The sequence below is a fragment of the Melanaphis sacchari genome, unplaced genomic scaffold (assembly GCF_002803265.2).
Source record: "Melanaphis sacchari strain LSU unplaced genomic scaffold, SCAv2.0 Contig72_pilon_pilon, whole genome shotgun sequence".
Classification (NCBI taxonomy): domain Eukaryota; kingdom Metazoa; phylum Arthropoda; class Insecta; order Hemiptera; family Aphididae; genus Melanaphis; species Melanaphis sacchari.
Genome location: NW_020271519.1, coordinates 1675457 through 1698593, shown reverse-complemented (window position 1 = coordinate 1698593; position 23137 = coordinate 1675457). Strand labels below are relative to the sequence as shown.

The window sequence follows — 23137 nt, the reverse complement described above, 5'->3', positions numbered from 1 at the left end:
GTTTGTTATCAATATTTCACGCAATTTAAAAATATATATAATATAATCACTTACTTTTAACAATGACGTCTGTTGTACAGCTTGTGCCTCCAGCGGTGTTCGTAGCTTTACACGTATATTGGCCACTATCTTCTACGGTCAGACGTTTAATATCCAGTCGAGTTTTGTTTACTTCGTTGGTTATTAACAATTTAAAACCATCAGGAATCAAGTCGATACCGTTCTTGCTCCATGTGATGTCGGATGGCGGATAACTGTCTATTATGGCGTCCAAAAAAACGTCTCTTCCCTGTTCAGCGATTTTTCCTTGTGGAGCCGATATGAAACGTGGTGCCATTTCTTTCCTGGTATGTTTTGAAATATTTCTTTCGAGCAACGATTTTTGAGAGGTATCCTTAACAAGTCCTCCTTGATTGTATAGGCCTCGTTCGAAAAATGAAGTTTGATGTTCTTCGGATATATTTGTTGAACTCAAATCACTCACATGTTGACTTTCCTGTCCGTCCGTGTTATGGTACTCTTCCGTTCGTAACGATTCGGACTAAATATATTATTTTAAATAATTATAAAAAATCGTTATGAAAAGAAAAAAAAAGTTAAATTAGTTTTATTTATTGTATAATTAAACAAACCTGTATTGGAGCGTTGTCTCCAAACTGTCTACTTTGTTTTTCCGACTGTAAACTGAAAGAGTTCAATTTAAATTTAGGAGCATTGTCACCATTGATCGACGACGATGACGACATGAACGTCGATTGTTTCGACTCAAATTTCGAACTGGATTCATATACTTCAGAAACTGTATGTTTTAAATCACCGCCGCCGTTGTAGGCCATGGTTGATAGAACAGCTTCGTTTTCTATTAAAAAAAATATATATATTGAGATAAACCGATAAGTTACTGAACGGTATTCAAAGTGAGAAAAAAGAAAACGGCTGAAAAATATTATATTTTATTTTATAAAACGAACGACAGATGCACAGGGATTGTAGTGTGTGGTGTGTGTGTGTACGGTGACTGTACAACGGGAATGCATACGTTGGAAGCGAACGATGGCACAGGCTATATTTTTAGAACACCGTTACTCAGACATCTTTCGTGTAACTCTGTGACAAGAATAGTTTATAATCTTTATATCCAACACTACTATAGCATACTCGTTAGGTGCGTTTAACCTTATAATTAAATAAAATATTTTTGACAGCGTCATTCTTTGAGTTATTAAATTAAAATAATAATATGTATGCAATATGCCATATACCTTTTACTTTAAGCGAAGACACGCATTTGCATTTGCCTGCTTCGTTCTCGGCCACACACTCGATTATTCCGCAATGTTCAGCGTTTACTTCCGGAATAGTGAGTACTTGACGATCGCCACTGGTAGACACTAAGAACGATTTTCCACTTACTGGCTTATCATTAAAAAGCCAACGGACCTAAAACGCGTGTTTGCGGTTATTATCGAAAGCCTCAGTGCATTTTGAGATGTATGCTATTACAATAATATACAGTCGAGTGATCAGAATATAGATAAGTACTTGCCTTTGGAGCGGGTTTGCCAACAACAATGCATTCGAATTTCACACTTTCACCAGGGACTACGCACACATTTGGCGAAAACGTCTCGGTAAATAATGGTTTTTCCAACTTCTCTTCGAAAAGAACTTTGTCCGTCGGGGGGTTGACTGCCGAATCAAAGGTTGAAATAGCTTTTACGATTACGTGCGAAAAACACTTGGCTTCTCCGGCTTTGTTCACTGCTATCACGGTATACTGTCCTTTGTCCACGGGCAGAGCGTTATGTATATGAAGGGTCGCCGTACCATCTTCGTCCGTACTCAACTAGACAATATTTAAACGCGTATCGTACACAGTTAAAGCAAAACTAAATATTATGCATTACTGTTATCCTTTGGTCGGGTTTGATTTCCACTGTCTTCCTAATCCATTTAAAACTGGGTTTTGGACAGCCATCAGCGTTACATTCTAAAGTAATAGAGTCACCTTCCCTCACCAATACGTCCGATAATAGCTTGGTGAACTTTGGTGAAACCACGTGTTCGTCTATATCAGGCGCTAAATAATTTGAATAGAAAATAACATATTTTGTTCATAACATCACGCTTAATAGACAAAAATTGATTTTATTATGACGTTACCTGATTTGGGCTCAACACTTAGTACGCACGTGCTACTAGCTTCTCCCGCCGAGTTAATAGCTACTACTTTATATTCTCCTGCGTCTTCAATAAAAGCTTCTTTGATTATAAGTGAACACTGATCGCCTTGAAATAAAAGCTGAATGTCTTTGGATTCTTTAACAGGTCTTCCATCACGATACCATATAACCTAGTAATTCGTTTGTTATATTATACTATAGTTTAATTATTATTATTATATTTAAATCGCCAATTTGTGTACGCATTTGCATATTTATTCTGATTAATCGTATGATATACTAAATAAGCACAAAATTCGTTTCACGATATAAAGATATAAAAATGAAACTTTTTTAGTGAATATTTTTACAAATTTCGAAATTTTTCTGTTTTAAGAGTTTATTTTACAATTTTAATTACGTATTTTATCTTTTAGTACATATTTTGATGTTTTTTTTTTAGACATTTTTTAAATATATACTACTGCAGTCTATTATGATATAAGAAAAAAATATTATATTTATACGTATAGTTTCGATTAATATCAAAATAAATTAATAAGTTTAAACGATTTTTTTCAAGTATAATCTTAGATCAATAATTAGGGAAATAAAATACGTATACCAAGATAAGAAAATATCGATTACGGCCATGATTGAACATTAATATTATTTCACTTTTGTTCAAAAAATAATTTTTATGCATACTTTTTTATTTTTTGTACATATTTTAAAATTTTAGTGCATATATTTATGCATAATTAAGATTTTTACCGTATATTTGGTTGGTTTTTAATGCATATTTATTTGCGTTCTAATTATTACGTATTTTTATAGTTTTTTTTATTAATCACCTCAGGTTCAGGCTGTCCAACAATTACGCATTTCAAATGAACACTTCCACCTTCTAAAACGGTTTGTTCTTTTAAACGTAATGGTATTGACGGTTTGATCGGTTCAAAATCACTCGCAATTTCAGAATCGGAAGTTTCATTTGGTAGTATACCTTTCACCGATACTTGACAACTACTGGTCGCTTCACCGTGTTCCGTTTTGATAGTTAAACTATAAGTGCCCGCATCTTTAGGATAAGCTTCCGGAATAATTAAATTAATTTTTCCACGATTTTCAGAAACCTTTACAAACGATAACAATATTTATTAGATCAAGTCAAAATTAATGTTAAGATTCATTTATAAACGGTTTGGTAGTTTTTGAGTATAAACATTCTCTATTTTATACTTTGTTAATTTACCTTGAAATCTTTTATTTCTTTCATGACTTTCCCATTATGGAACCAAATCAATACCGGTGGCTTATTCGTTTCAACTTCACATTCCAATTTCAACTTTTGACCCGCTCTAGCCATTACGTTAGATAGAGGCACAACAAACGTTGGTCCATCTTCAGGTTTTTTCAAAGCTAGAATAGTCACCTCAAAGTTATAAAAACAGTTTAACAATTATTGAAAATAAATAGTTTTATTACTTACCATCAATTAATAACTTAGACGTAGTTGAATCTGAACCAAGTCTATTAGTGGCAACACACGTATATTTTCCACTATGGATAGACGAGTTGGTGTGCTCAATTTTTAATAACGCTTCGCCATTATTATATGTAATTTGGTATTGTGGACTATTATCGATACAAATGTCATCTTTATACCACTGCACTGTTGGTAGAGGATTACCTTCTGCCTTGCAAGATAATGAACAAGCCTCACCTTCTTTTATTAGTAAATCTGATAGCAATTTTGTAAATACAGATGGACTAATTTGGTGTTCAGGTGCACATTCTACAGTTGAAAATATTTGATAAAAACTCAATGGTTATAAATAATAATTATAATGTTATATATTTATATTTTGTTTTTATTTAATATAATATTTTAGTATCTACCTTTAACTGATAAATATGCACTTGTTTCAATAAAATCAGAATCTTTTTCGGCCCGACATGTAAATTTTGCTGAATCTTCTACAAACGTTTCCTCGATTGTCAGTATATATTGATTACCAATTTTAGATGTCTGATAGTCTGGATTATTATCGATGGAAATATTATCCTTGAACCAAGTTACTTTTGAAGGTTCCCCTTCAATGCTATTTTCGATAATTAAATTTTTAAGAATTTAAAAAACTTAAAGATAATATAAATTAATTAAAAAAAAGAACAATAAATTTTACCTGCATTTAAATGTAAATTTTTTCCCTTCATCAACCGTGTTATCTTGTAATGGTAGAATTATTGAAATTTTGGGTTTAATGATTTCTTCAAGTTTTATTTTCTTTGATGATGGGATATTATCTTCATCCAGTGACACGCCCTACAGAAGTTTAATATTATAAAAACACTTTAGTAAATTGTAAAAGAAAAAAATATAATATTTTATTTACATTAGTCATTGAAGTAGATGTCATTATTTCTTCGTAAGTATTATTACTTATATGATTAACTTCGTTATTGATTTCATATTTTTCTTTAGATTTAAGCTTATCGTCAAAAGACTTTAACTCTTTTGCGATCATAGAAAATGAATCAAGAAGTTCTTTATTTTCTGTAACAACTTGAGGTACTTCAGCAATCGCATGTTCTCCAAATAGTTGAACACTAAGTTGGTGTATTTGATTTAATCTCTCGTCTTGTCTTATATCGCCAGGTTTTAAAAATATTTCAATTTCTTCTAATAACGCTGAAGCTTCTTCACTTGTTTTAACTTCGGTTGATTTTCGAGCAATGTTCATAAGAAGAATACTTCCTTCGTGGAACCAATCTTGTGCCTATAAATACAATTCAAATTAAAAAAATGTTATACACATGTATAAGAAAATAATTAATTTAAGTAATTACTTCATTAATTAACGTAAAATATTGAACACACAAATCAATATGATTTCGACTCTCTAACACTTGTGCTTGGAACGTATCCCACCTTGACTTTAATTTATTTAATTCTTCTCGGATGTGTTCAGACTTATTATGATCAAAATTCATCAATGAGTTTGCAGCATTAATGAATGTTTCAATTCGTTGTTCTAAAAGCTATAAATAAAAAAAATATTAGTCACAGTTCATAAATATAATCATAGTATTTTATTTAGTTCTATGACTAACTAATATAGTTTTTTCAAAATAATGAAAAGCAAGTGAAGCTGATTTGGCAGATGCTAAATTTGCACCATATTGTCCTCGCGTAGATGAAAGTTGTTGCGAAAGATCGTTCAAATTGTTGTTGATTTGAATGAGATCATTATCAAATTGACTTAATTGTTGCTGTTGTTCGATTTTTTGACAATAAGTTTCACATGACTGATCCCAAAGATTTCTTTCGTTTTCCATCAAATAACGAACGACATACATATCTTGTTCTCCGGATTTTTGAGGTTCCTAGATAGACAAAATATAAATTTTAATTTCTAGGAAGGTACGAAGTAGCTAATTTAACACTTTTCATGAAACATCGTCCAATTTATAAAATAGTCACTTAATTTTAACACCATGTAATAATTTTTTTTTCACAACTTGATCATTCGTTTTGTAAAATAAAAAAAATTATCTCACAAAATTAAGACAATGCCACACCGACATATGTTATTTCCATCTTACAAACGTATAACATGGCAAATTTTCATTCAGTAGAACCAACCAATTTTGTATGTTTAACTTAAATATTAGAATAAAACACACAAAATTAGTTCTACAAAACAAGAATTTGCCATGATGAACGTTTGTATAACAGAGACAACACAGCGGGTCCTCTTAAGATCATATTTAATGCCATACAACATTTTTAAATAAATATATTTATTTAAATTTTATTTACTTAAAATCCTTAAGTCATATTCAGTAATATTTTTAAATACTTTTATTATACTAAATATAAGAAAAAAATTGTTTTTTTAAAAGAAGTACCTACGTACCTATACGTCATTAAAAATAATATTTAATTATGTGATAAATAGTTAGACTGCTAGACATTTCCTAGTTACACGAAGCCACGTGTCAAACTGAATACAAAATATCGATCGCCGCAGTATATAAACACGTACTCATTTTTAATTTGTCAAACAATATTGAATCAAAGTATCATTACGATTTTAATCACACAATTTTTAGGAGCAATTATTGATTGATAAAAATACAACTATGTATAAAGAGATAATTAATTTTGGAAAATTTTTTTATAAATTATCCAATCATGATTTAAAGCGAAAATATTACATTTATAAAAATAATGAAACTAAATAAAATATACATTATATAAATATAATAATGAATTTTCAATTATGCACTTTTTTAAAAATATACAAAGTCGAACTTTATATTATTTGATTTCAATCTTTACAAAAAAAATATTTTTTATTACTTAGAATAATATTTATAACCATTTTAACCACTTCAAAAAAAAATACGAATGTTATAATTATAATAATAATAGTTGTGAGCATTAAATATTTTGTTTTGCAAAATAAATGATTACGCTGTTAAAAAAAATTACACAATCTCAAATTTGAATGACCGCTTTCTAATTTTTTTTTCTTTGTATTTCATTAAGTGTAAAAACATTATTATAAAAAGATTGAAAAGCTTTTACGGAGTGTCTACGACATGTTTATTAACAGTGGAAATAAATGTACTTAAAAAAATATAAAGATACAAAAAATGATGATAGAAAAATGGAATTTAAAAAACTATTTACCTGTTGTTTAATTTTATCCATTAAACGAATATTTTCGGCATAAACAATTTTAAAACTATCTAAAACTGCTTGTCTAGATTGGTTGTGTTTCTTAAGGAGTTCTTCGACTTCATTTAATTTATGGTTGAAAATATCGGCAGGCCTTCCTCTTTCAGATTCTTTGACTTTATTATGAAACTTTAACATAAATCATTTTTTTCAGGTGCTTGTAAAGATATATGTTACGTATATAATATAAGTAGGTAACATACTTCTTGTAGAGAATTGAAAAATGATAAGAACATATCTAAAAGATGTTGATACTCTGTAGTGATTCCAACAAGTCGGCTATGAAGTTCTTTTAACCTTGGAGGTATAGAAATATTATCACCTTGAATATTTCCTAAAACAAAATAACAAACACATATAATTTATTAGATATCATATCATTGTGAAAATATATAATATATTAAAACTTAGATTTAAGTTTTATTTGGTTTTTACAATTAACCTTTTCCAATAAGTTCTTCGGCTGTTTTTATTCTGGATTCAATATCGTCTTGAGCCCTTTTAACTTCTGGTAGTACATTATTTAACTTCTGCTTAACCTCTGAAATATGTCGATCTACTGATGACGGTTCAGATTTCAACACTGGATATAATTGAGATTCCAATTTGGAAACCCAATCTACTGTCTATTAAAAAAAAAAAAAAACATCATTAAACAAAAAAAAATTGTATGATAATAATAATCTTAAAAAAGAAAAAATAGATTATTAATCTGTTTTGATGAGCTGTGTATGTCAAGTAGACATATGACGCGGAAAGACAAAGTTGCTTGGTTCCATAAACGTTGGCATCGATCCATCGCGCTATAAAACTCGTTTATATTTAAAAAGCTTGAGAGCTTCAAACGAAGGTTATGATATTACTTAATGAATTGTGACATTTTTTGCACATTTGCTATTTTCCAAGCATAATCAAACTATTAAAAAATAATTAATAAATAATAACATATATTATATTTTCTAGGAAATCGAATAGAACATGGCATAATATTTTGAATATTGTTTATGCGTTCCTTTTTAAGTTTAAACATTATGTTAAATGATACATTTCGCAGAAACATTAATTTATATAAATTATAATTACACAGAATTATTTCACCTTATAAATTTCAAAAAATTAAATTTGTATGTATGTATATATATATATATATATATATATATATATTATAAGTTTTCACTATTTGTTATTTATAGAAAGTTTACAAAAAGCGATTAATTTAACATAATATACTCATTATTTAAAACAATATGAATCAAATTCAAATAAGAATAAAATATTATTTTATTTTTCAACAAATTTTTTAACCCATTCAAGAATTATTTCACATTAAAAAGCGCAAACCTAATAACCTAACTAACCATGACTATTTGTTCTCATTTTGTTTTTGTTTCAGATTTAAATACATGTATATATATATACTTTGTGTGATATGTGTAAGCAACTTTGTAAAGATTAAAATACGTGTTTGTTTAATATTACTGCAATATATCTGTCAGAGAACGACTTGTCGTTTATTTTCATTAAGCCCCCGTCTTATTGTGATTGAGTGAGTACTGAAAACATTTTATTGTACGAGCTCACACTTTCTCTTGAAACCTCAGTATAGCTTAAAGTTTGTTTAAGATTCGTATACGATTATTCGAGCGTTTGTTGAATTTAATTAAAAATTATGTTTGATTGTACTATTTAAAACAGGTACAGAACTGCAATAACTTTTCAACCATAATGATATTCTGCGTATAATATTAATAATATTATTTATCATAAAACAGCCGGTTTGTACAATAATGGTTTTCAGTTAACATAAATCAGATGACATAATATATTATGAAATTTAAACTTGTGTATTCCAATACGTTTAACTTAAAATTAAAAAAAAAAAATTTTGTCCAGTACGGTCTACTCACCTTGCTGCTCTCGCACATTGTTTCCGACCAGAGCACTTTGTCCAGTTTGTTTTCAGCTGACGCTCGCTGCCAAGTCTCCCAGACGGAAGTAGTTCTCGTTTTCCTATCCGCGAAAGTGTCCAGTAGCGATCGCACGCGGTCCCGTGCTACGTCTAGTTCCAGATGAACGTCCTCCGACTGTAACACACAACAGTCGGTACAGTATTAACAGGCGCGACATCCCTCGATTAGGAACCATGCCAGCCAACAAGACCCCACCACGCACGAAACGCTAATTAAAACCCAAAAGTCGGAAATATACGCGCGGAGGAGTGGAATGGGAAAATAAAGAAAGAAAGTAATAGATATATATATAGAAAGAGAAAAACGTTTCTTTTCCCCCAGCTCAAGGCGTTATATTATTTTGTCACCCATAAAACGATGTTACGCCTAGCGGTGGCTAATTATTGTCGAAGGGCTCGGAAGATACAGATAAAGATTATACGTCAGCCTAACTTAAGTGATATTTTTGATACTATTTTGAGTCTAGTTTTCTTTTATTACACCCATTGAGTTTAAAATAATTAAATAAGCAACTAAATATTTACTTGATTTCAATTAGTTTCATTTTCTAATAATTCTATAGTGTTTTTTTTTTTCATTATCATTAATATTATATAATAGACTTCGTGCTATATGAATTTAAAATACAAACGTCTTGCTGTTATTATATTTGCCTCAGTTAAAATATTGAAAAACTAATAGCACAATGCTCAAATATTTATTCCACAAAAACAATTTAGCAATTTAGAATTTAATAGATTTTAGCGATCGTGGGCGTATACATCAAGCACACAAAATTAGTAAAAAAAAAAAATTGAAAACCGAATTAGTCGTGTTTCAAACATGAAGTATATTTTTATTTTAGCGTGATAATAAATTATTATGAAAAACTATAACGTGACAATTATTCTTAATATTTATATGTTGGGCTGAAACCCAATTCTAAATCGTTATACAATTCGATTCAGACTTGCAATTTATGCCGCAATGTTTGAAAATGCTTAATTGAAAATTCAATTTATAAAGCTCTAAAGTTAAAAGTTTTTATTATAAATTTAATATTAAAGCTTAAAAATTTCCGTATTTTATAGCATAATATAATATTGTGTACATTCAATAATTATTTGTAATTGATTATTTCAACATACATTTTCAGGAAAAATTTCGAATATGATATAAATTTCAAGTCCAGCACATTGGTTTTTATTTGTTATTATAATATTTCAACAAGACCTAGCCCAATGCATGTGTGTCACACTCGTTTAAATACAGTTTTTGCTGCATAAAAAAATAAACTATAGTTTAGACACTGTCTCCCGTCAGACTGGAAGTCCAATAGTGTATAAAGGAAATACAAATTACTGTGCCCGCCGGCTCGGTCATTTTGAAATGTAACGAACAAGAAAACGGCATTCGTGCATTTATGTAATAATGGACGAATTCATTACGTGATTAGTCAACTTCAGTTCATATTGGCCAATTTTCAAAAGTGTGAATTAGACTTACTGGACATTGCCAAAAGACGTAAACGACAAAAAAAAATAAATAATTGTTTTAAATTGGGCTGTGTGATAGATATAATTTTTAAGTTTATTTTATTTTTAACTTAAAATACATACGATAGGTTCAATTTTAAAAAATATTATTTTATAATTTTTATACTTTAACAATTTTTATTGAATAACTTATTAAAATTAAAATATATAACTTATTGATTGCGAATTATTAGGTCTATTGAAAATACAACAAAAATTCTATTTAAAATTTAAAACTGGTATTTTATAGACGATAGTTACAGTAAATAACAAAATAGTTGTCAAATTTTAATGATGATTAAAATTAAAAATGAAAAATCGTATACGTCAGTGTGATATAATTACGGGGGATGAGCATCGAGGACACTTTCTTTTTGCAAGACCTCATTTTTATATTTTTGGCACACACACAACACAACAACATACTTAAATACATTATCGATTTAAATATATAACATAATATATGACGTAGGTATTATACATGAAGTGCTCTGCGTGTTCACGACTACTTATTGTAAGACAATTTACATATTAATACTTCATGTCTTAAACTGATTTTAAGTAATGATTGATAATATTTAAAAAAATTATGTAGTGTAAAATAAAATGAATCATTAATTTTAAATTGACAGTACAATTAATTAACTAATAATTTGAGCCAATATACAAATAATTAGATTATGTTATAAGATCTATTTGAAAGTAAAATAGTATTATTTTAAATGTTATCACAATTTTATGTATTAATTAGATACACCTATAACTAATTTTAAAGCTGAACTCCCTAAAAAAAAAATAAACTACAACCATACATTTTTAATTACTATACAAAATATGTTAAATAATAAATATGTGTTCCTCAAGATTCCAAAAATAAAAGTTCATTTATTATAAGTATACACATAAATAAAAAAAAAAAGGTTAAAATTTCGTTTACGATTAAACGTTTTAATTTTATAGCATTCGTCCAAACATCAGTGACATCAATTTTAATTAAAACGTATAAAATAATATATTTTTTCAACTGTCTAAGTGCATGTAAACTACATCTCAAGTATTTTATTTCATTTAATAATTTCAAAACAATTTTGTACAACATTTCAAAAATTAAAACCACTTTCAATATTCTAAGAACATAATTGCATTTTAATTTTTACCTGATAAAAAAAGTATTGATTTAATTAGTTCATTTTAAGTATTTCACACAAGATTTTACACTTTAATGATGACTAACGGGGATTATGCACAAAAAAATAATAAGAATCTATTAGATAACTATGACAATAACAAACTAGGATATTATCAAAACTTGTACTAAATAGTTAGTAATAAATTTTAAATATCAAAAGTTTTATAGAAAATTACCTAAACCTACAGAAAAAAATTATCGTTAATATTTATAAATTATAATAATACAAAGCATAAGTGCATAACATTATTATTTTAAGTTTTAACCTGATATATTATTGAACCAATTATTATTATTATTATTACAATACAACTATTTATGTTTTTATGTGCATGTGTTGCCTATACGCTAATAATTAAGGGAATCCATTTTCTTAAAAAAAAATAAATTTAATTAGTTACTAATATTGTTATTTAATTATCAGTAAACTCACTTTAGAACTTTGATGCAAAAATTTTTCTCCTGTGTTTTTAAATTGGATATATAATTGTAAAATGTTAGTCCAATACTTGTGTGCAGAATCTAATCTTTGATCAGACACGTCAACGTGATCTCCAATAACTGAGTCTAAGTTTGAAAATTCGATATTCAAATGTTCACACGATGTGTAAAATTTGACATACAACTCGGACAATTGTATCCGCCAGTCCAATATTCTATCCAAATATGTCCAATGATCTTTTAACACGACCGATTTACTTTCTAGATCCACTCTTGTTTCGGCATCGATATACGTTAACGGTGGCAAACTTGTCGAGTTTACCAATGCATTAATGTCGATTCCTCGAGTCTGAAAAAATTCATTAAACATAGCATAAAAACTAGTTTACAGAATAGCGATCAACTTTTGAAATATTATAAACAAATTAATATGAACAGAAGATTGATGATACTAATTAAAGTACAATGACACTAATAAAACAACTTAATATCTTATTTTGTGTTACCTACCGTTATTTTTTATATAAATAAGCATTTTATTCGTATACATAATACTTTCAAGAGCTAAATAATGCTTTGTTATAGATATAATATACAAGTTAACTGATCTAATTATAATTTTATTTATTTTTTTATTTTTTTATTTTTTTTTTTTTTAACTAAACGATCAATATTATATTTATTATATAACTTACACGGTAAATTCTAGATTAACAATAATATAATTAAAATCAATTCTTTAATTAATTATATAGCTTAATTACATACCCTAAGGTCTTTTTGTAGAGTTTTATGGGATATTAAAAATTCTCGTGCTTCCGTGAGATTTGTACCCATAGAATTATGTTCGTGTAAAAATGATTCAGCTAAACTTACAAGCCATGAAAATATCTAAAAAAGAAAAAAATACATAAAGTATACACACTAACTAAATGATTTTACTAAAAAGTAAAAAAAAAAATAAACTTATAATAAAGCAAACATATAAAATTAAATAAAATATTATTAATTTGATTAAATTAAAATAAATAATATACTTGTATTTTTATAGTTATTTTTAAACTTTTACAAAATGTTAAACAAATTAAGCCTTATTTTATAATTATATTGAATACACTAATAAAAAAAAAAAAACAGATAGCAGCTATCTTATTAAAAATTTAAAAATTTTTAATTAAATAATAATTTAACTTCTTTTAAAAAATAAATAATATTCACATATTGACATATTATACTAATTTAATCAAATAATAAGAATACCTTCAATTATCATTATTTTATACGTATCACAAATATTGAAATTATTGTTATTTTTTTGTAGCGATAAGTCTATGTATTTTTATTAAATATTATTAATATTATATTTAGTTACTTTATTATAATTCTCTGAAAAAGTGTTAACTGCTTCTGAAGATTCCATATATTTTTCATGGTCTTTCGTGACAATTGATAGTATTAGCTGTTTTTTCCTTTCCAACTCGTCTACAACCCGTTTAACGCCCTAAAAATAAAAGTTATGATACCGTTTGGCATTGTTCAAAAGTTGTGAATAAATTAAATACTTCTGCTTCTGGTAAATCTTTCAATATTAAATTTCCTTCTTGAATTACTGAAGCGCCGGTTCGCTTTACCGTCTCTGTAACGTACGTGTTCTTTGATGCCAATTGCTCATCGGATGAATGCTGAAGTATGGTTTCCCATGCTCGGAGGACCTAACATGGTGAAAAGTAAATAATTATTAATGAAATATATTTTATAAAATAATATTTCATTACTTTTTCAGCGGTTTCGAAGAATTTTATAGCGACATCTAAAAGATTTTCTCTCCTATTTAGTTCTTCTAAGTATTCAGTCGCTAATTCTAATAGGTTATACGCTTTGAATTTATAATCTTCTTCCATGTAACCTTTAGTTAACACTAGTTGCTCAGTAGCTTTTGCTACTCTCAGTGCTTGGTCTCTTATATCTTTTGCTTCGGTTATCAAGTTTGAGTTGACTTCCGTAAATTTAGAGCATTCGTACTGGGAATCACCGAGACAGTTTTTAACTTTATCAAGAGCATTTTTTCTCTCAGATAGTATGTTTTCAAGTAAATTTAAATCAGTGACTAGTAAAGATATTGTCAGACGTTTTTCCAACATTGCCTTACGTTCATGGCAGTCGATGTCTAACGAATGACGCTTATCGTGAAGTTTTTCCAACCAATGTTCTACTTGAGATACAGCTAAAAAAACATAATAATATGAATTTTATTGATAAAACTAACTTGAATAAAAAAAAATAAATTTATTTCATACTTATTATACAATTAAAACATGTGGAAATGAATTCAATAAATTGTTACTAAATACTCAATAAAAATATTAAAAAGTTAATAACATATTATTATAATTTATAAGTTTATCAATATTTATCTATTAAATAATAATGAATCAAATTTACTAAAATATATATTTACATTTTTAATGATTTTTAGTCAATTCTAATCTTTTTACCGTTAGTACCTCAACTAAGTTTTATTTTTTAAATGTTGTGGGTGTTTTATAAATGTAAAATAATTTAACTATATTTTGTACTAATTATTATGCCTACATTACGTTTATGAAAATTTTTACATTCAAGTTGGAAGAATTTTACTATGGGTAATGTTTTTTTGTATTTTAATGTATGATTTATTACAATTTATCAGTAGGTATACAATAATGAAAACTTTGTAGTTTATATGTATTATATAAGTAGGTATATATGTTTCAATTTTTTATTCATGGTATAATTAACTTCATGTTTCTATATTTTAATTTTCAGATTTTATTTTTTTAGTACATTTTTAACTATTAATTACGTATATAATAAATTATTTTAGTTAAAATCATACTAAAAAATTAGTTGCATTTGCATATTTTTTTTGTTTTTTATTGGCTATTTAGACTTATTGTTTAATTACTAATGTAAAAATGAGTTAATTGTTAAACCAATAATTAAAATATCTATATAGTATTTTTTTTATTTATTTTTTTATGCAATTAAATGCATTTTTCGTGTATTACAGTCATAGATTTAACATAAAGCACATAATATTAAACGCTATATACCTAGTGAAATAGAATGATAGTTATATCCCGGCCTTGAATCCAAAGTTCCTTTGGCTTGCATTTCTTTTAAAACATCCAGTAGTTGAGTACCATTTGCTAAAGCGACCATAAGCGCTTCTAATATGGACTTACGAACTTCTTGGATATGCTCTAGATGGTTTTTGATCGATTCGACGTCGGTTGGCAGGTAACTATGGCAGAGCATTTCTAACGTTCTGATTCGTTCCATACATACTTCGGCTTGTCTGAAATACGTGGCGTAATAACTTTTATCGTAACACAACAAAAGTTTAAAATATCTATCGGTGGCTATTATTAAGAACAATATTGATACACGTAAGAAAAAAGACTAATACTATACATTTTAGGAGTAGATAAAGCAACATAGTTACATAATCGATGTCCTATATTATATTATACTGTTAATGTATGGCGTATCGGTTAATGTGGTTCCATACCGATGATATTCAACGTTCAGGTGTAACAAGTAACTCCTTTTTTGAAGTATATCGTTTACGTCTTTCCAGGCTAATCCCAGTGAATCGGCCATAGCGGCATACACTTCGGGCTGTGTGTTCTGTGTGGCTATTAAATGATCGGCCTTTTTTAATAACTCGTTGACGGGACTCTGCTTTTCCTGTAATAGAGGCACAATATCACATTTTAGTAATAATAATAGTTTATACTTTATAATAAACCTATATTGAAAATACGTTTATTTTTAACGTTTCGTAGGTACCTACATAATATTATCATCGTTCACAGAATGTACACAAATGTGTAATATATGCAATATGCAAACATAATAAAAAAATACGCATACACAGGCATACACATAAAGTTTATGTGTATTGTATATTATATTTTATATTATTATATATAGGTACTCACGTTACCAAGTCAAGGCTGATGCCATTGCTGGTTACCGCCATAAATGGTATGTATACACATTATAAATTATATATTATTTATATTATTTTAATGAAGTATGGCGATATTAATTATTCAATATTCCTGTGCTGGTTGCGATGTAACAATATTATAATATATACGAATAATTAGGTTATGCGAATCGAGGCATTTAAATTGTAATTTTAGCAGCGACTAATTTGGGTACGTTTAGTTCTAACATACAGACGTATTGTATTGAAATTTAATTATTTAAATAAACTGATAATCATTTACTTAAAGAACATTTTAGAGCGTTTTAAAAGTATTCACACGATAAATTATGACCCAGTTGTTGGTCGAAGTATCTAAACAAAATCGTTTATTGAACATGGTGAATTATTTGTATAGAAGTAAAATGGATGGAGAGTCCTTGGATTTCAATTGATGGTTATAAAAATTTAATGTGAAGTATTCAAAAAAAAAAAATAATTACTGCGACGATCTAGTAATGAGATGTAGGTATTAAAGTTGTGGGTTATTGAAGTTTTTACAAAAGTACTTAATAATAATCGTTCGTTTCGTCATGAAACAAAAGTCGTCAATAGCCGTCATGCTGCCTACGCTAACCAAATATAAGAGGGAAATATGTAACGTAATATTATAATAAATAATAGACTGCAGTATATTTTAGAAACCGTAATCTTTGGTTAATTGAAAAGACCGTCTTCGGGACAATCTCATTAATGAACGTGTAAATCACATTACATTCAATAGTGTTGGAACTATGAAGTGTTTATTGGCAACAAAGTGAACGAAAAATAAAGGCACTCGTACGGGTAATAGCATAATAATATTCATTATATTATATGTGTGTATATAATACATTTATAAATAATGTACGCAAACGAACAGATATAATAGTTAAAGGAGAGGTCTGGTTTCGAAACGAAATTGGCGTCGTTCGCCGTAATATATTATTATACAATGCATAACAAATAGCAATACACACGCAAGGCGTTCGATGCATTTATCGTTCTAAAATTAAACGCGTTACATCTAAGTCTCTGTTGAAGTGTAAACAATCGATTCGGAATGATTCGAACCTGTATTTTTTCCAATACTCTTTCGTGTTCGGCCTGTAATCTTGAAGCCTCTTCCAACGTCTCCCCGAGCAACGTAAGTTCCGGGCATAGTTCGAGAACTTTTAATTCCAGCACATCACGACACTGAAACAATAATAAAAAGAAAATACTTTTACATCGATAATTTAACATTTACCATTTAAACCTATTCATAAGTTCATAATAACTTGAAACGGATATATGTCGATATTTATATATGTATAATGTATATAAAACAACTAACAAGTATCAATGTGAAAATATGAAATACCATATTATAAATGAGTATAAGTATATGATATTAGAAAGAGAACTAAAAATCTGATTGATTGATAATCTGAAAAGGTTTGTATATTATACTATTTTGTTTTACTTATGTATTAAATTTAAATTTCATTCAATAGAGGTGCTATTGTACTCAGAAGTTAATGGTGCGCAATTACTTCATATATTAACAATTTATATGAATATAATTATAATAATAAATAAGTATTGAGCATAACAATTAATGCGCTATCATAAATTTTGGTTAAAAATTATAATTTTGTAAAACAATGTTCTTCTATAACATACCTTGTAATTATTATAAACTATTATAATAAGTATAATATATTTTAACAACCTAATATATTATATTATATAATTGTAATCAATTAATTAATTAACGCATTAATATTATGGTTACTTTACACGCCTCATGTTTATTTTTGTCATTAATCTAAATAATTGATCACTTGATACGTTAGAATTAATCATATAATTCAGTATAAAATATTATTGTTTCCTTACGGCTTAAACGTATGCGTTTGAATTATCAATATTGTTTTTAACAGTTTGATAAAACGTAATAGTTTTAAACGGATTAAATTTAATAAATAGACAATAAAATTGCCTACTTCAACAGATTATTATGCAGTTTATAAAACGCATATTATAATAAGCCATGCGTACATATTTTGTGAAAATTTAAATAAATTATATAATAGCTTTGATATGAATATCAGATATTTCAATAAATACACGACTTTTTTAATATACAATACTCTATAAATTATTATAATGTTTGTAGGTATTTTATTTAAAATATTTATACATTCCTTGGGTCTTGGAAATTTGATGTTTTTATAACTATTCATAAATTCAAAATCGTATATTACAGTTTTGAACATTTCGATAAACGTTTGAAACTTATGAACTATAAAAGTGAAATATTGATCCTCCAATCGAATTCACAAACCGTTTCTTTTACGTATCTTTTATTCGCATTCATATTCGCATTAAAAATATAAATCAGCAAATAAGATACAATTTAAGCGTAATGACCCCCGCTGAGGACCAGGTGCAAAATTTATTGAGAACATACATATATTTTTGATTTGCAGAAATTCAAAAAGTTCTTTACAGAAATAGTCACGTATCCGTGAAAAGAAACAAACGACATTTTGAACCCAGAAATGTATCGTATCAAATAATTTTACAATATGTGTTATAATGGTATTTTTTTTGGGGGGGGAGGTACAAAGGTAACAGACAAGGTCCAAAACATAAATAAGGGCGATGGTCCGAGATTTATAATACTGTATTGTTATCTTGATTGGTCAGGACAGCCCTAGGATGTGGAATTAAAATTATGTTAAAAGATTCGTGTCGCAGATATTGATTTACAAAGAGTAATTTTGAAGTGAAAAATAGGTAATGCAACTAAAACAATTATCGTAAAATCACTCCATATACAACAATACAACATGCAATAAACTTGTGAACCTTCAAATGTTGGTAATAATAATATTATGTTACATACGTAAAACATTTATAATAAAATCTATAACACGCATATAAATTACACTGAAACGAATGCATACAATCGTACCTAAGCATAACAATAATAGCATACAAATTTCAATTATTTTTAAGAACATTTCTTTTAAACAAATTAATATATATATGGATACACGGCGCGTACATACAATTTATTTCGCGTTCTGTTAATCGTTCGATCTTGTCGAAAGAACTTGTTGCGCACGATTCGTGCCGTACAAATAATATATAGTAAATACTAATATAAGTAACCCATACGACGTATTTATATATATATATATATGGTATTTTGTTGTACGCGTTTAAAAACACGTTTTTGACTTAATAATTTTAGTTTACGTACGGAAACGACATAAAAACACGCGTACTTTTACGAGTGTATGATTTTATGTTATTATTGTGCATCATAAAACAAGTACCTACAAACCCAGTCGTAGGTATATAAATGTATATTATATCCGATGGGTAAATGAGCGAAATGTACGCAATGCCTATATTAATTGGGCTTCCGGCGAATAGGCTGTGGTAATAAATTATACGATTACATATTATTATTATTATAGTAATCTGCGCGCGCGTTCCTATACCATTATTATAATAGGTGTGCGTTTAAGGAAATTTTATCATGTTCTACAGCCCAACGGTGACCGATTCGAAATTATTTTGCAACAGATTTTTTTTTACACTGCTGCTGTAGCATACGTCCTCAGATTGTTGCCTGTCCGTCCTTATTATATTATATGTATTATACACGTATGCAACGGGTGTTCGGATAGATCAAACGATTTGCGCTGCAAACAATTGGCCGGCGTTATTATTGTTATTATTATTATTATTATTATTATTATTATTATTATTGCAATATAGTGATGATACAGTGTATGTGTGTGAGTGTGTTCGTGATGAATCGTCCTAAGGCACGTACATTCATCAAATAGAAGGATGAGTGACTGGAATTTTTTTAACTATAGCAATACGAATACACTGTGTACACAATACATTATATCGTGTAAAAAACAAGTGTATAAGTCATGAATACACTCAATTAAGCAGTTATTATGGTAATATAGTATAGTATATAAAACCTGAAATATCGCGATTTAGGTTTGATCGAAATCTAGAAAATAAGTATAGCTTTCCATGTTGTTTAAAAACGAACTTGAGTAAGAAGCTAAAAAAATATCGGCAATCTCATAAATTACGTTTTCTGCTGAGGAATCTATGTACACGAAAATGATGGCTCTCAGCCACGTGTTCCGTGTACAAATGACCGAGAAACGCGCCACATATTGGCACGCCGGCATGCAAGTAAACAAAATGTACACATAATATACATACGCATTTGTGTAAAGGTAATGTTTCCATACGCATACACACTCAGTACAGGTCAGCGCACCGGTAACGATGGGTAGGTGTTTATGTTATTTGCGTTGTTATGCCGGCCCAGCGAAACTTAACGATAATTCGCAATCCCCGAAAACCCGTAAAAAATCAACCTAATATTGTGGACAAAAAATAAAATAAAAATAAAAATAATATTCCATTAGAACATAATTTTTCATTATTACATTTTTAAGTGTAGCCTTAGACTTATGTTACTTTATATATATATAATTACAGGGTTATATATGGCTATTCGTATACCGTTTTCAGATTGTCAATACTATATCGCTCTATGACTACTGGTACATAATATATTTGTGTGTCCTTTTTTAACGGCTAAGTGGACAACTCACAGAAGTTTTTTAAGGCCTCATAGAAAAAAATAAATTACGTTATTTTGCAAATATGTTTATAATTAAAATCATTAGTAGCAATTGTTGAGAATATAAAAAATAAATTATATGAAAAATTTATCAATTTTCTGGACAGTCATTTTTTTTTTTAAATTTTTTTGTCACTTATTGGAAAAAAATTATGAAATACTTTATATGCAGACGTAATATTACTACAGTTAGTTATTAGTTATTTATATTCAGACGTAAGTAAATAGTAGCGGGCGCGCGTGACAAAATTCGAAAATGTTTCTATTTGTTTTTATTGTCGATAGTCGACACCGTCAAAATATGTTCTAAGGTAGTGAGATATCGATGTTTTTTATCATTCCGTTCTTTATCATAGACACTATTGTATATAGACATATAGTATGCCAATAGGTTAATCGATAAATCTCAACTTATATACAATATTCGTTATTACACGCAACGGTAACAATTATAATAATATAGCGCCACAAAGTATTATATTATAATATTATCATTATAATATACACTACACTATGTAAACACACGCGTACATTATTACTAGCTATGCGTACAAAACAATTTATAATAACGTAAAATATTATCAGTTGATAGATAATTAATCGACACATATTTTACTATTCCGCCAGTAATTATATCACAATTCATAATAATATAATAATAACAATGTAGATGATGACAATGTAATATGTATTATGTGTACATAGTATACACTACACTAGTTGTGGTTATGTTATTATAAGCATAATAATATTATGATGTACCTAATAAGTAATAACATTATGTATATTTATGATTAAAAAAAAAATCTGCCATGTCGAACACACACGACGATGTAATAATATTATTATATTATTTTTAAAACGATGATTATAATGTATTATTATTATGTTCAATCGATTACATGCGCTATATTGTAATAGGTATGAATATATATATTCATATATGATGATGTACAATATTCGCACATGCAATCGTTTCTGACACTCCGGGAGCCATCGGTCGGTCGGTGGTCCGGCGGAGTACCGTTAAATTAAAAAACTCGGCCGTCGGAGCTGTCGTGCAGCGATGACTGGTGGCGGCGTGGCGGAGAGTCTTGCCCAAACACGGACGACGCGCGTAAACTCGCGCAGACAGCTGCGGTCGTCGTAAACAGCATCGTTAATTTGTTCTACTTACAGGCTTAGACGTTTTTGTTTATTCGTTTTTTTACCCCTTGTCGCACTAATCCACGGATCGTACGAGTTTCCGACCGGCAGGATGACCACTACTGCGGTAAGCACATACCGCGACGAAAGGTGCGTATAATGTGTTCATATTCACATATCATAGGTATACAGTGGTATAGCGGGTTTCTGCGAAGGTGTACAATACTCTCATTGCCTGTGTTCAATATTCAACAGTAGGTACCGCGCGACTATAAAAATAAAATATATATATATAGGTATATATTATACTGACGTGTCTCCTTCGGCGTTTTTCGTGTCTATCCGCACCACAGCCGACACGAATTATTCTATCACGCTCGACGTCTCTGGTTTAAAATATCCATGTAGCCGTAATCACGCGAACATTGTTCGAACGAGTTTCGTGCGATGACGACACAGTATTTTTGTTGTTTATTTTTTTTTTTTACATAAATTCGTTATCAGCGCACGTCGTATAATATCCCCCGAAGGGATTTTAACGCCCGACGTTTACGAGTTGACTGTAAAGCTGTTCGGACGCTTGAAATTCGCTTTATATGCAGGCGTGTGCCTGTTTCTTCACAAACACTTAAATAACATAATACTATAATAGATTATTAAACGTTATTGTAAGTCAGTAAAAATATTTTAAAACCAAAATTTCAATTTTATTTTAATAATAGTAAAAAAAAAAACAAAAAAAAAAAACGTGTAGACGACGAAAAGAAAGCGAGAGATGCTTTGTAGAAATAATATGAATGGTGTCGCATTAGATATGCTCGAATGTTATTATCCAACGCGTATTATTATACATATTATAGGTACACGCGTGCTTTAAATTATAATATAGGTACAAATTAATTAAATATGAAACCGTATCCGATTACTTTTGAATGGCTCATGACTTATTAGTATATTTATTTGTTGTTTTACTTTGAATTTATTGGGAACATTTTTATGTAATACAATATGATAATATAATTAAACAGAGTATTTCATTTTGAAAACAATGTAGTGCATATAAATACGAACTATGTACTGAATAAACACATTTTGTGTACTTCGGTAAATTCCGTTCTCTCCAGTGTTAACAAATAATTTATCACTCCACTCAAAATCTAAAATTGTCACCTATACTGCATATTACATGAATTATACGTTTATGATTAATCAACGTTAATAATAATTATAATATTATGTTTTAGTATCTAATAATTAATAATATGTTCAAATAAAAAA

General features: G+C 28.5%; 1 protein-coding gene across 5 annotated transcripts in view; it reads right to left on the bottom strand.

Annotated features, from left to right (window-relative positions):
* The window catches only part of LOC112600861 (titin), a 51969-nt gene that overhangs the window by 7597 nt on the left and 21235 nt on the right, over positions 1–23137 (bottom strand). For all 5 annotated transcript variants that reach the window (XR_003115019.1, XM_025348184.1, XM_025348181.1 and 2 more), the window contains 26 exons: positions 17113–17235; positions 15577–15755; positions 15119–15363; positions 13802–14250; positions 13589–13738; positions 13399–13527; positions 12795–12917; positions 12019–12375; positions 8820–8996; positions 7355–7538; positions 7116–7246; positions 6865–7041; positions 5280–5552; positions 5016–5207; positions 4562–4945; positions 4352–4491; positions 4065–4267; positions 3655–3960; positions 3418–3584; positions 3017–3298; positions 2164–2353; positions 1908–2080; positions 1547–1846; positions 1263–1440; positions 633–859; positions 55–541 (listed from right to left, as the gene is read on the bottom strand). Coding sequence is in view for 4 of the 5 variants with exons in the window: in XM_025348184.1 (XP_025203969.1) it covers positions 55–541; positions 633–859; positions 1263–1440; positions 1547–1846; positions 1908–2080; positions 2164–2353; positions 3017–3298; positions 3418–3584; positions 3655–3960; positions 4065–4267; positions 4352–4491; positions 4562–4945; positions 5016–5207; positions 5280–5552; positions 6865–7041; positions 7116–7246; positions 7355–7538; positions 8820–8996; positions 12019–12375; positions 12795–12917; positions 13399–13527; positions 13589–13738; positions 13802–14250; positions 15119–15363; positions 15577–15755; positions 17113–17235 (5926 nt within the window). In the remaining variant the exon portion in view is untranslated. The remainder of the gene's footprint in view (positions 1–54; positions 542–632; positions 860–1262; positions 1441–1546; positions 1847–1907; positions 2081–2163; positions 2354–3016; positions 3299–3417; positions 3585–3654; positions 3961–4064; positions 4268–4351; positions 4492–4561; positions 4946–5015; positions 5208–5279; positions 5553–6864; positions 7042–7115; positions 7247–7354; positions 7539–8819; positions 8997–12018; positions 12376–12794; positions 12918–13398; positions 13528–13588; positions 13739–13801; positions 14251–15118; positions 15364–15576; positions 15756–17112; positions 17236–23137) is intronic.